This window comes from Drosophila bipectinata, chromosome 2R, assembly GCF_030179905.1.
Source record: "Drosophila bipectinata strain 14024-0381.07 chromosome 2R, DbipHiC1v2, whole genome shotgun sequence".
Classification (NCBI taxonomy): Eukaryota; Metazoa; Arthropoda; class Insecta; order Diptera; family Drosophilidae; genus Drosophila; species Drosophila bipectinata.
In genome coordinates, this window is record NC_091737.1 from 12804598 (window position 1) to 12817786 (window position 13189).

A 13189-nucleotide genomic window follows, 5' to 3' on the forward strand; every position below is an offset into this window, starting at 1 on the left:
TAATGTATTTTCATGTATGCGGTATATATGTACATATGTATGCCCTTATTCTATATAAAAGTTACATGGCTCCAGCAATATGGATTACATCACACGAGGTTCTGCAGAACGACTTTCGGTGTATGTGTGTGTGTGAGACTTTTAATATTTTATGGGGCAGCTGTCACTGCTCCACTTGCCACAAAAAAAAAAAAGAGCATCGCGCCCACAAACTGTTGGGTCGTAAAAAGGAGTTTGGGGCAAACGGATAAAATAAATAAAAGTGCCCGTAATAAATGTCTTTTCTTCTAAGGCTGATTAAATTTTTGCCAGACATTGTAAATATTTTATGCCACAAGACTGAAATATCTAATCTGGCCATTGATTAGTTTATTTTAGAAAGATATACAATATAGTTCCTATAGTTTTACAGAAACAGAATAGTATTTTAATAAATATGTTTGTTTTAAGAAGTTTAAAACCTTAAAATTATGTCAAATTTTAAAAATTCAAACTAGTTTTGAATTATTTTAAAGAATTGGCGCTAGAAACCGTTGTTAAAATAGTAAAACAGTCTGGCAGCACTAATTTAGCTTATACACAAACCTCTGAAATGCGTCTGAGCTGAATGCAATGAGAGGGCGCCACTAAATACGCGCCAAAATGGCAACCGGAAGTCTGAATATATAAATTTAAATTCTAAAACTAAGAAATCGATTAAATAAAACTCTTGTTGATATTATTTGAAATATATTTTATTGGTAGGCAGTTTTGAAGAACATTTGTAATGACATTTATATATAATGAACATGTTTCAAATAATCATTTTCATCTTGTTTTCATTTTTTTGCTTTGCTTTCTCCCATTTGTAATATTCTTCTATGTATGTATGTATATAATAAATTTATTTACTTTATTATTATGTTTTTGTTTTTCCCATCTCTTCACTAATTCACGTTTACATTGTTTAGTTGCTGCGATTGCGTTTGTTATTTATTTTTTATGTTGTTCTTTGTGGTTTTTTCTTGTTTTTGTTGTTTCATATACCTTGTAAACTTATGTAGTTTCATATATGTATAATTTATATATATATGTATATATATATGTGTGTATATATAATGGCTTACTATAAGTTACTTAAAAAACATTATATAATAAATATTTACTCGTACTTTATGTATGCATCCTTCTTGTTTCCCATCCTTTTTTGCCTACACCTCATTGCAGCTTTAAGCCAAGTACTCAGATCGACAATATTTTCGATAGAAAGCAGGAGAAAATACCTAATTTCTTCGATTTCGAAATTCGAAATGTCATGCATGGTGTGGCCATCTACTGCGAAGTTTTTCTTATCTGGTCTTATTTGAAATTCTTCCAATTCCTGCTGAAAAGTTTGTTGATCTGAGTACTAGGCTTTTCTTCATATATTTGTATAATTTATGTATGTATATATATATGTATATATATATTCTTTTATTTTATTTTATTTTATTTTAATTTATTTTATATTATTTATCAATAATTATTACCAATATCGTAGATCACCAAACTTGTTTTAAAAAAATCTTTTACACGAAATTGTGGTTCTATTGTTTTGAGTTTTGACTTTTCTGAAGGAATCGGAATTTTGGAATCGGTTTTTTGGGGATTTTCATATCGGGTTTGTTTTCTATGGGCCTCATCTTCCTCTCTATCCAAGTTTTGACTTCGACTACGATCTTCGGCTCTGATGGATGATGCTATAGTAGTATCTATATAATTTGCGCTCGCTTTCCATATCTGCTATTTATATGTTCTTGTTATCCGTATTGTATTCCTATATTCATCTATCGTATGCTTTGCTCTAGTCATAAATATCTCTATATATCATTTAAATATATATATATATATATAGGTCTATGTACAGAGAAGTACACAATGGGGCTAATTCATCGCTTGCAATATATAAATAGGTAATTCTCGATTATTTATCGATTCCTTCCCATATAAATTCATTTAGTGGCCTTGCTCGGGATCTTAACTTCATTGCCTGATATATTATTTCGGATCTGTGTGTGTGCTAAATTTTCTAAATTACATTATTCGAGACTTTTCAATTGTTTAGATTTATTATTATTATTATTATTATTATTTTGTTTATATTCGCTAGATAGAAAAAGTTATCGAAGCTTTCCGTTGCTATCCGTTAGTTTCGTATTTTGTATTTGTAAGTAGGGTACACGACGGCGGGGATAATATGATTAAAGTGTTTTTTTTTTTGTTTTTTTACGGCAAAATACTATATATAAGTAGATAGTACCGTTAGTTCAAGTTCTTATTCTCAGTTTTTCATCTATTTACTGTATACCGTTATTGCTGCTGCTTTTGCTGCTGTTGTTGTTGTTGTTGTTGTTGTAATTGAGACTATCTAGGCTAACAATACAATACGTGGTAAGTTAAGTTAAGATTAGTTAAGTTAAGTAGTTAAAGGCAAACGTTTCATCCTCTATAACTGGAAATCGAGTTCGAATCGAGATCGAAGGTGAAAGTGAGGGTGAAAGTGAACTGGGGCGCGGATTGTGTGACCAAAAAAAATCAATTTGCAGCATTAGGAAATTGCTCAGATACATAGATACTCAGATGCATCTGAATAATGCGTTCTTGTGGATATGTTGTGGTTTTTTATTTCCAAAGATTGTGTGTTTTTTATTGTGGGTTGTGGTTTGTATTGTCAACATGGTGTGTATCCTTTGATGTGTCCTACTGTGTTTGATTTGTCGATTTGTTCTTGTGGGGATTTAAATGATTGGTTTATATGTTTGATGATTATTTTATATCGTATTTATAGTAAACTTTCATATATTATACAGTTTCTGTTATGCTTACATAACTAGACACTTATGTACACGTCATCGTCGTCCTTCTTTCAGAACTTTTCAGAAGAATTCTCTAATTATTACTTGACTTGCAAACTCGTTTTTATAATTTTTGCTGGCCTTCAGCTCTTGACTTTGAACGCCCGAGGTTCCTGGTAGTAGGAACTTTTTGGGGGGACTTTGGTTGGCGCCGAGAAAGGCTTGAAAATGGGTTTTTTTTGGGGCTAAATTATGTACACAAATGGAACGATCATGGAACTGGAGGTGAAAGCAATGTATGCAGCTCTATCGTATATTACTTGGTCGTTAAATCGATTATCAAAGAAAGTGTTTTATCTATAGAATAATCGATCCCTTTCCTAGGCTTCCTTTTATGTGGGTATGTGTGTGTGTTAGTGGGTGGAAGGATCTGAATTAAAGCGCTAAATGGATACCCTAGCATCCCTAGGGTCTATAATCCTCTCGGATTCGGGTTATGATATAGGCTCGTATGATATGATTGTGTTGTGTCTCTTGCTTCGTCTTTTGCTGAATGTCATCTTGTTTCTCGGGTATGACTTTTAATTTTTGTGAATTGTCAAAAATTAAAGCATACCCCCAAACCGCTCTATCAATATTCTCGCTTACACTGGCAGTGATAACTCCATATATCGCATCGTCTTGCAACTTCCATCAAGGTATGATAAATAAATGATTCAACACAAATGCACTCAATGAGAAAACACTAATTTCCGGTTATTCGAATATGATACTCTATAATTTTTTACAATTTTACTCCTTTTGCAACTATTTTCTGTTTGCTCTCATAGCTATGTAAATATATATATATGTATATGTTTATAGATAATAGGTGTCTTTTTATGTACGATAACAGTAACACTTCCCGCACTTCCGGTCTAAAAAAAAAAAGCAAAAGTTGTTTTTTGTGGGAATTTGGACTAGAGTGGAAACTGGAACTACCGATCTACTATATAAGTAAGTACTCGTACTAATGCGCATTCACAGCTGACAAATAGGTAAAGCTTCCATACTGGACTCGATCTATGTATGGTATGAATGTTAGGTGTTATGTCGGGATATTGTGTAAAATTTAACTAATTAAAATATATAGCGATTGCATTTGTTGGTAGTTAATTGATAATATTCATATATTAGCTGATACGAATGAACGGTAGTGTTCTTAATTTTCGGGTCTATATATATCTATGTATACATATATATATAGATAGTTCTTTGGTACACGGCTAAAGGCTATGCAATAGAATTTATTTTAATTTCAATGCATGTAACTACAATTTACATGTACATATATATATATGTATTTATATAGTTTATTTTTATCATATCTGTATTATCTGTGGTTTATCATTTATTGCTCTATATCCGTATCTGTATCTAGACTGTTTCGTGATTTCTGATAACACTTATGAATGATGCCAATGCTATATGTACAGTGTGATGTATGGTGTGGGTGTGTGTGTGTGTCTCAAGTGGGGTGGTTGTTGGGTGTAACTAACTATAACAGCGACTAGCATATATATAAAGTCAATAACCGTGATTACAGTATGCTGTAGTTTATAATGCAATTATTAATTTGATTTAATCACATTCGCGCAACTAATTTCTGATTCTCTTTCCAAGGTATGATGGTGGGGTCTTCAAAAGGGGGTTTTCCTTCCTTTAAGTATCTTGTTGTAGTGCCCAAGGACGTAGTCTACGATCTGACAGAGAGAAAGTGTAGGACAGATAGCTCTGGCTGATAGCAAGTATAGGGATAACGATAAACTTTAAGTTCGAGTTTGAGTTTCGAGTTCGAAAAAGGATTGAGATAGAATTGAGATCGAGTTAATAGAGAGTTTACAAAGTTTACGCTGCTATAAGAGCTGTTCTTCTTGATTTTCTTTTTGCTTTTTTAAATGCATCCACAATTTGAGTATAGCGGCAACCTAATTACACAATAAATTGCATTGCATTTACATGGTGTCATTTACAAATGTGTGTATGTGTGTGTAAAGTGTGTGTAAAGTGTGTGTGTGTGTATCTGTGATAGAAATACTGCATAGTTGGTATTGGTATCGGCATCGGTAGTATACAAAATAGTTAGACAGTGCTTTTTGGTAATCTTTGTTATTTTTGCTTTTTAGGTAAATAGTACAGGTGTTATCCTTTTTGCCATATCTGCTTTTGCTGATGTGTGTGTGGTTGTAGTTGTTGGTGTTGGTTATCTTGTGGGCACTGTTTAGAAAAAGCTCTTCAAGAAGCCAGCTGGCCCAGCCTGAAATCAAACAATTAAAGGTTATTTATTAGATGTGAATATATTAAACCCTCAGAAATTTTAAAGGGAATCCCCCAGAAAAAATCACAAAAAATCTAAAATATAATTTGTTCCTAGATTTTAATGCAGATTGGTGGCAAATCGATCTACAATTCGTTTGAGGTATTCCGCTCAAGAATCAGATGATTATTGGAAAAGTTATAGCTATCGACGTGGAACTTAATGTGACCCCAAGGAATTTTATACTTTCTGAAGAGGGTCCCCTAGAAAATTTCGAAAAAAATCTGAAAAATTATTTGTCTCTAGATTTTAATGCAGATTGATGGCAAATTGATCTACAATTTGTTTGAGGTATTCCGCTTAAGAATCGGATGATTATTGGAAAAGTTATAGCCATCGACATGGGGTATAATGTGACCCCAAGGATTTTTGTACTTTCTGAAGGGGGTCCCCTAGAAAATTTGAGGTACTCCGCTCAAGAATTGGATCATTATTGGTACAGATATAGACATTAATGTGGATGAAACCGTACTTTTCCACGAAAATCATTATAGACCATCTACAAGGACCCAAAAAGTATTATTTCAAGGAATACTTACATCCTGTTGCTGCTGTTGTTGCGTTTGTGCTTGTTTGACTTTGGCTTGAGCGATCTTTAAGGCTCTGAAAAGTAAAAATTAGAGATATAAAATTATTATTTAGAAGAATTAAAAATAAAATAGAAAAACGTACTGTTGCAAATCCATGATGGTCTTCTCCTTGGCGTTCTGCTCCTCCTGCGACATTTGTACCAATTGCAGCAAGCGCTCCGTTTCGGTTGCCGCCTTCTTGTGCTCCTCCTTTGTGTTTTGCAGCTCCTTGACGCAACTGCGTGGATGAAAAAGGATAATAACCAGGAGTCCTTGGGGGTGTTGAGAGAAGCAGGATACTTACGCTTCCAACTGGCGCTGCGTATCCATGAGTTTCTTGTTGAGCTCTCCGGCTGCTGCCGCGCCGCCACCTTGCGTCTGGAGCGACTTCTCCAGCTGGTCCATCTGATCCTTGCGCTTCCGCAGCTGGACATCGAAGTCGGCCATCTTCTTCTCTTTCTCCTCGATGTCCTTGCGCTTGGCATCGATCTGCTTCCGCTGCTCGTCGATGATCTTCCGCTCGCCCTCGGTGGCCTTGGCCTGGTTGTCGATCTGCTTCCGCACCTCCTCCAGCTGCTTCTGCTGCTGCTCCAGCTGCTGGCGTTGCACATCGGTGGCACCAGCACCCGCACTGGCCGCCTGCTGCAGTTGCTGCATCTGTTGTTGCAGCTGTTGCACTTGCTGTTGCAGTTGCTGCACTTGTTGTTGCGACGTTTGTAGCTGCTTGGCTTGCTCCTTGTTGGACATCTACAGGACAGGGACATTGTGATTTCTCTCAAAGGTATTCTTGGTATTGATGTACCCACCTGACTCTTTTCCAGTTCCTGGACCAAAAGCTCCAGTTGCTGCTGGAAGCGATCTCGCTCGGTGCAGGCCGCCTGCAGTTCTCCCTTGACCTTTTCCAGTTCCTTGGGATCGGCTCCGCCGGAGCCACTGGGCGCCGCAGCTTGCTGTTGTTGTTGTTGCTGTTGGATCTGCTGCGCCTGCTGCTGCATTTGTTGTTGCATCTTCTGCATCTGGGCATGTTGGTCCTTGATGTGCTGATCCATGAGCTAAGCAAGGGATTAGGAAGGGACAACATGGATATTTTATAAAAGTTCTTTTTTGATAAATTATAGATGGACTTTTGTTGTTGAGTTTTCAATTGAAAAGTTTAAGTCTGTAGGAAGTTTTAAAAAATATCATTAAAGTTAATAATATCAAGCTTTAAAAAATCAATAAATAAATAAATTAACTTTAATAAATAATAATCAAAAATCTGTTAAAAATAAACCAAAATAAGTTACTACTTTTTCAAATACTTACTTATTCTTATTTTTATAAAAATGTTTTTTAAAAGCAATCTTATAATATAATTGTTTATGTTGTGTGCTAATTTAATTACTTACATATTGTTTAATAAAATGTGTTAAAAATATATATATTTTTAATGCAAATGTGTGTTGAAAACTTTATATTAAAAATATCAAAATGAATCATCAAACTGTTATATAGCTTTTGATGTTTAGAGTTCTGTGGCAGTATCCTGTATAAGATATAGGAGATCCTCACCTGAATACGCTTGTGCATCTCCTGGGCCGCCTTGTCGGCCATGTCGGCCCTGGCCTTCTCCTGCTCGATGATCTTGCGCCACTGATCGATCTCCTCCTTGCTGGCTCCGGTCGCCGCAGCTGGCTGCTGGGACGGACCGGCAGCGGCCAGGGCACGCTCCGATTCCTGGAGCTTCTGCTGCAGGGCCTGGATCTCCTTTTGCATGGCCTGGATCTCGGCGGGAGAGGCGCCGGCTGGGGCGGCGGGAGTTGGCGGCACCTGGTGGCCGTTGCGCAGTTTGCGATTCTCCTCGCGTGTCTTCTGCAGCTCGGCCTCGGCGTTCTGGAGCTCTTTCTGGAAGTTCATGAGAATCTCCTGACTCTTCTCCAGCTGCAGCACCAGCTGCTCCCGCTCCATGACCAGCTGCTTGACATCGGACTCCAGTTTCTGGACATGCTTCTCCAGCTGGGGATGCGCACCACCGGCGCCGCCGTTGCGTCCGGACTGACGCAGTGACTCCCGCTCGGCCTCCGATTTCTCGAGACGATCGTGGAGGCGTCCCAGCTCGGCGCCCATCCGCTCGAACTCGATGCGAGTCGACTCGGTGTTCTCCTGCTGTTTGGCCAGATGCATTTGCGCCTTCTCCAGTTCCTTGGCCAAGCGACCGGCCTCCAGCTCGGTGGCGTCGCGCGACTGCAGGGCCTTCTCGAGACGGTCGCGCAGCCGGTCGATCTCCTGCCGCTCGCCGGCGGACAGAGCGGAAGAGGAGGACGTCGACGCTCGGACCGGATCGCCGGGGCTCACCGAGGACTGTTGTAGGCGCAAACGATCGACCTCCTTCAGCAGCTTCTCGTGCTTGTCGCGCGCCTTCTCCCGCTCGATGTGTGCCCGCTCCAGTTCGGAGCGCTGCTTGTCCTGATTGGCCAGCAGCTTGGCCACCTCGCCCTTGGACAGCTCCAGCTGCAGGCTGGTCTCGTGCAGCTTCGACTCCATATTCTGCACCTCGTTCTCGATCTTCTCGTACTTGTCCTTGTACTTCTCGAACGACTCGGATTCGTACTGCGACTTGCCCCGAATGGTCTCCAGTTCCATCAGGGTCTTGTCCAGCTTCTCGCGCAGCCGCTCGTTCTCCTCCTTGAGGCGGCGGGTTTCCCGGCCAAAGGTGTCCGTGTCCTGGAGCTTGCGCAGCTCCACCTGGCTCTTCTCGTAGCGATCGCGCATCTTCTCCAGCTCGACGGCATAATGAGCCGCCTCCTCCTTGGCCGCCTCCACACTGGCACCCGCCTTGGTCTGGGCGGCATGGGCTCGCTCCAGTTCGTAGGTGACCCGCTCCAGCTCTGACTGGAAATGCTCCTTCTCGCCCTGGGACCGCCGGATGTCCGTTTGGAGCTTGTCGAAGCGATCGCGGCTGTGTTCCAGCTCGCTGCGAGCATTGTCCTCGCACTCCTTGGCGCGGCTGAGTTGGAGCGCCGCCCGATCGCATGCCTCCTGCAGCCGTGTGCTCTCGTCCTGCAGCTTGCGCAGATCCTCGCGTGCCTTGCTGGCGGCCAGACCGGACCGTTCCGCCTCCACCTCCAAACGGGCCCGATCAGCCTCGGCGGTGTCGCAGCGCGACTGCAGACGATAGATCTCGTTCTGGGCGCGATCGTACTTCTCCAGCATCTTCTCGAACTCCTTGTTGGAGGTGTCCTTCTCGTCGATGAGCTTCTGGCTGGCATACAGTGCCTTGTCCAGCTTCTCCTTGAGGATCTCCACCTCGGTGACGGCGTCGTCGCGCTCCATCTGCAAGAGAGTTATAGAGTTGAGACCAGGATACTCCGAGGGGTATACCAACTGGGTCTGGAGGGGGGGATGCGTGGGAAAGCTACGGATTTACAAACAGCCAATATCACTGATATTTCAGTTCAGTTTTCATGCGATTTTCGTTTCGTTTTTCAAAACAATATGCAATACAGACATGTCAATTTGTAGGTCTATTAGAGTAGTAGATAATGCCAATTGTTTTGGGGTTTGAATTTCTTTCAGAGATTAGAGTGGTTTGTTGGGAAACAGGGATAGTCTGGATGTCGATCAATTACCTGGAGTTTCTGCTGGATGGCGTGCGACTTCTCGTAGCGCTCCTTGAGGACCTCCAGATCCGTTTGCATCGCCTCCCGGTCGCGGGCGGCCTTCATTAGGAGGGTCTGCGAGGATTCCGAGCGCTCCTTGAGCGTCTCCAGTTCGTCGGAGAATTGATCCCGCTCCTTCTGGATGCGCGCCAGTTGCATCTGGGATTTCGAGGTGGTTTTTGGTTTTTTGTTTGTTCGTTTTGTAAGTGTAAGGCAGTGTGACAGTCGAAAGATAGTTACGCATACGTAAAGATACATGTTAGGGATACGTAGTTATAGTTATATATACAAGGCAGAGGATTCGGGTTCGGGGGTTAGGGGATTCTGTGGGATTAAGCAATAGCAGTCACATTGATCTAAGCGAGGGTTCAGGTTGTATATAGTATATAGTATTTAAGTATTTTAGTATTTTAGTCTATAGTGGGTTAGTTTACAGTTAACCGCTGAGGGGGAGTTAGCACAACATACACAGTTACGTTCACAGTTACAGATACATTATCGGTAAGCTAGTCTCTTCGAAGATGGGCTTTGTGTGGATCAGAGTATAGTGGTGTGGTTGTGTGGTGGTGGTGGTAGTGGATTGGAAAGGCGCGGGGGTCTGGGCTTGGACGGGACCCGGTCATACCTGCGTCTTCTCCAGCTTCTCACGAATGCGATCCGTGTCCAGGGTGAGGGTTTCGCGCTCCTTCTGCATCCTGGCCGCCTGTCCGAGCGCCTTGTCCAGCTGCGACTGCAGGTTGTCGTAGTCGTAGGTGAGCTTCTCCTTCTCGAGCACCAAACGCCGGTTCTCGGCCCCGGCCTTGTCCAGCTTGTCCTGCAGATGGTCCACCTCGTTCTGGGCCTTGTCCAGCGAGTTCTGCAGCTTCTCGTGCTGCAGCTGCGCCTTGCCCAGTGTCGCCTGCGTGCGTTCCATCTCCTCCTTGATCTTTTCCACCTCGGAGAAGGCCTGTGCAACGGAGGATCATGTTGGTTGGGTCAGTGAGGTAGGTGTAGGTGGTGGGTTGATTGGTATGGTTTTTTGGTTTGGTTTTGGTTGGGGGGGGGGGGTTCTAAGTTAAACGGTTCGTATGCCTACCCGGTCGCGATCGGCGTGAATGCGCGAGACACCGCTCTGCGCCTTCTCCAGCTCCTGGCGCAGACTCTCCTGCTCGCCCTGGGCGTTCTCCAGCTTCGCCTTCAGCCGATAGACCTCGCCCTGGCTCTTCTCCAGCTTCTCCTGCAAGGCGGCCGCCTCTTCTCTTGCCCGTTCCGCATCCGACTGTTTTTTTTTTTTTTTTTGGTTGAAGGGGTTGGGGTTTCGATTTCGTTCGTTGATTTTTCATTTTTATGTCGTTGTTGTTGTTGTAGTTGTAGTATCGGAGGGGTAGAGTGGATGTTGGATAACGGATATTATTTACAGGCCATCATGGGGGAGAAGGTACTTAAATGACTGATTCGACTAACTGACTGACTGACTGACTGACTGATTGAATGTCTGACTGATTAGTAGACACGAACAAAGGTTAAAGGTTAACAAACGACAAATACGATATAACGACAAATAGTACTTAAATTACGATAATGATTACAAAAAACACGATCACAACGTCTAGCGAGCGAGAGAGAGAGATAGCGATTGATGCTGCAAAGGAGCTTTTGACATAGAGTTAAGGAAAGGAGTGAGCGAGATAGCTTAAATAGCGACGATAATGGAAATGGTAAAGGATAGGCTTTTATTTCAAAAATAAATATATATCATAATAATATTAAAAATCAAGTTAACAAAAGGCAAGGTTGTACCGTTCCCCAAAACTTTAATAACCGTTAATTCGATGATTGACATGTCGATTACATCAAGGAGATGGGAACAAGTTAGCAAGTGTTCAGGGAACACATGGCGTTAATGAGTTCGACATGAAGTAGACAACCACAGATGGGCTCATTAGTGCAAGTGGGAAATTAAGAGGAGGGAAAGAGCTAGAGAGAAAGTAGCGTGAGTTGATTGGGCAAGAGAGATAGAAAGTGCGAGAGCAAAGTAAGGCAAAGTGTGCGCAAGAAATGTTTGCAGGTGCGTGGGTGTATAGGTGTGAGAGTGAGTGGGTGGTGTGGGTGCATGGGTGTGAGAGAGCGAGTGAAAGTGAGAGCGTAGCACCGTTAAGTCAATTAGCCTGGGAGTATAGACCACTTTCCGCTTCCTTCTTTCGTCCTCCCTTTGCAGCTTTATGCTTTATTTATGTGTATTAGTTTATATCCATTTTTGTTGTGTATGTGTGTGTGTGTGTGTGGGGGAGCTTAGCTGCTCGAAGGATACTTTGTCATACTTTGCTTGCATCCGGTTTTTTTTGGGGCAGGTTTTCATACCGAGATGCCGGAACTGTGAGAGATGAGTTCGAGAGGCAGTATCGTACAAGGTCAATCGATGTATGTATTGTACAATGTTGGTATGTGGGTGTGTATGTATGTACATGTACATCTTATATATGTATTAGTAGGTATGTATGTGTGGCAATGGCAATGTTAGTACATCAGGCAATGCAAGTTAGATTACATTAAATTGAACAAGTGACAAGATTGCAACTAGCTTTTGGTTATTCTTATTATTTTTTTTTTTTTTTGGGTAATTTTCTTTAGATGCATTGTCAGATGCAGTTCAAGTTTGCAATCGTTTTCAATTACGGTTAGTTGCTTTACTAAAAACTTGTTTGATTGATTGATTGATTGGTTGGAAGCGGTTTACTCACAAAACGTTTTTCAGTTTCGCCCTATATTTAGAGAATGAATGTAAGCACAACGAGTTTAGATAGAGTTTGGTTTTAGTATACATTGTCTTCAACGGTGGCTTTCGCAATAGAATCTTTAACAGTTACATTTACAAGTTACTAATACATTTACAGTTACGTTAAAGTTACTAAAATAAGCAAGGACAATAAAATTATACAAAAAAAAAATAGGACTTTAAATCGAGTTATTAAACATTTTTTTATATCTTTAGCCCGAAAAGGACTTTGCAAGTGCTCGGGGTGGTGTAGGCGTTGTGTATCTGTGTTTGTAGTTATAGACAGGTGAGGCGTTTGGGATTCCCCGTGTTTGTGTTGGGATGTTCGAGAGTGGGTGGTGGTGGGGGTGGTGGTGTGTGTGAAGAAGTCTCCTCATCGCCAGGCGAAAGTTTGGTCCATCAACAAAGCACACGCACACCAAGATATAGTATTTCATGTTTTTTTTTTTTTTATAAACTTATATACACACACACAGATATAGAGTTGTATGAGAACTGCACTTGCAATTGCGAAATCAGAGTTTCGGTTTATACATAATGTATAGACGTAAATCATGTACATAAGATAATTGTATGTAAAGCTAACTAAAAGAGGCATTCGGATATGCATATCGATATATGTATATATGGCTGTCTCGATTCGCAGGCAAAATGTGGCAGTATTTTGGACCATACCTGTGTAACCCTCAGCTCGGCCTGGGTGCGTCGCAGTTCGGCGGAGGCCTTGTCGGCTCGCTCCTGTGCCCGATCCAGCTCCTGGGATGTGGTCATTGTGGTCCTGCCAAACGTTGTCTTCATTTCCGAAGAATTACGAAGAAACGAGAAATAATTTAATTAGTTTATTGGTCTGACTAAAAGAACGATAAAAAACAAGTGCAACACAACAATCAAAAGCTAAAGTTAAGATTTTATATAATTATCAATTAAATATTTCGAATTAGATGTTCGGATGTAGATGGTCTGATGAGTCCAGCAGGCAAGCTTTTAATAATGGATCCAATCCATGAAGCTGTGAATGATTTCAATGAGTTTTTAAAACGATTTTCGTTCAATTAGTT

General features: G+C 41.3%; 1 protein-coding gene across 17 annotated transcripts in view; it reads right to left on the reverse strand.

Moving 5' to 3' along the window:
* Positions 1–716: 716 nt before the first annotated feature.
* Positions 717–13189, reverse strand: part of brp (ELKS/RAB6-interacting/CAST family member bruchpilot) — a 41191-nt gene continuing 28718 nt past the window's right edge. For 5 of the 17 annotated variants that reach the window (XM_070279243.1, XM_070279247.1, XM_070279242.1 and 2 more), the window contains 11 exons: positions 12807–12923; positions 12097–12117; positions 10452–10634; positions 10002–10322; positions 9347–9535; positions 7290–9050; positions 6545–6790; positions 6043–6485; positions 5842–5976; positions 5709–5770; positions 717–5109 (listed from right to left, as the gene is read on the reverse strand). In XM_070279243.1, the coding sequence (XP_070135344.1) occupies positions 4808–5109; positions 5709–5770; positions 5842–5976; positions 6043–6485; positions 6545–6790; positions 7290–9050; positions 9347–9535; positions 10002–10322; positions 10452–10634; positions 12097–12117; positions 12807–12923 (3780 nt within the window). In that variant the 3' untranslated portion in view covers positions 717–4807. Of the gene's footprint in view, positions 5110–5708; positions 5773–5841; positions 5977–6042; positions 6486–6544; positions 6791–7289; positions 9051–9346; positions 9536–10001; positions 10323–10451; positions 10635–12096; positions 12118–12806; positions 12924–13189 lie in introns of all 17 variants that reach the window. The other 12 variants (XM_017250499.3, XM_070279249.1, XM_017250492.3 and 9 more) reach the window with 5 other exon arrangements.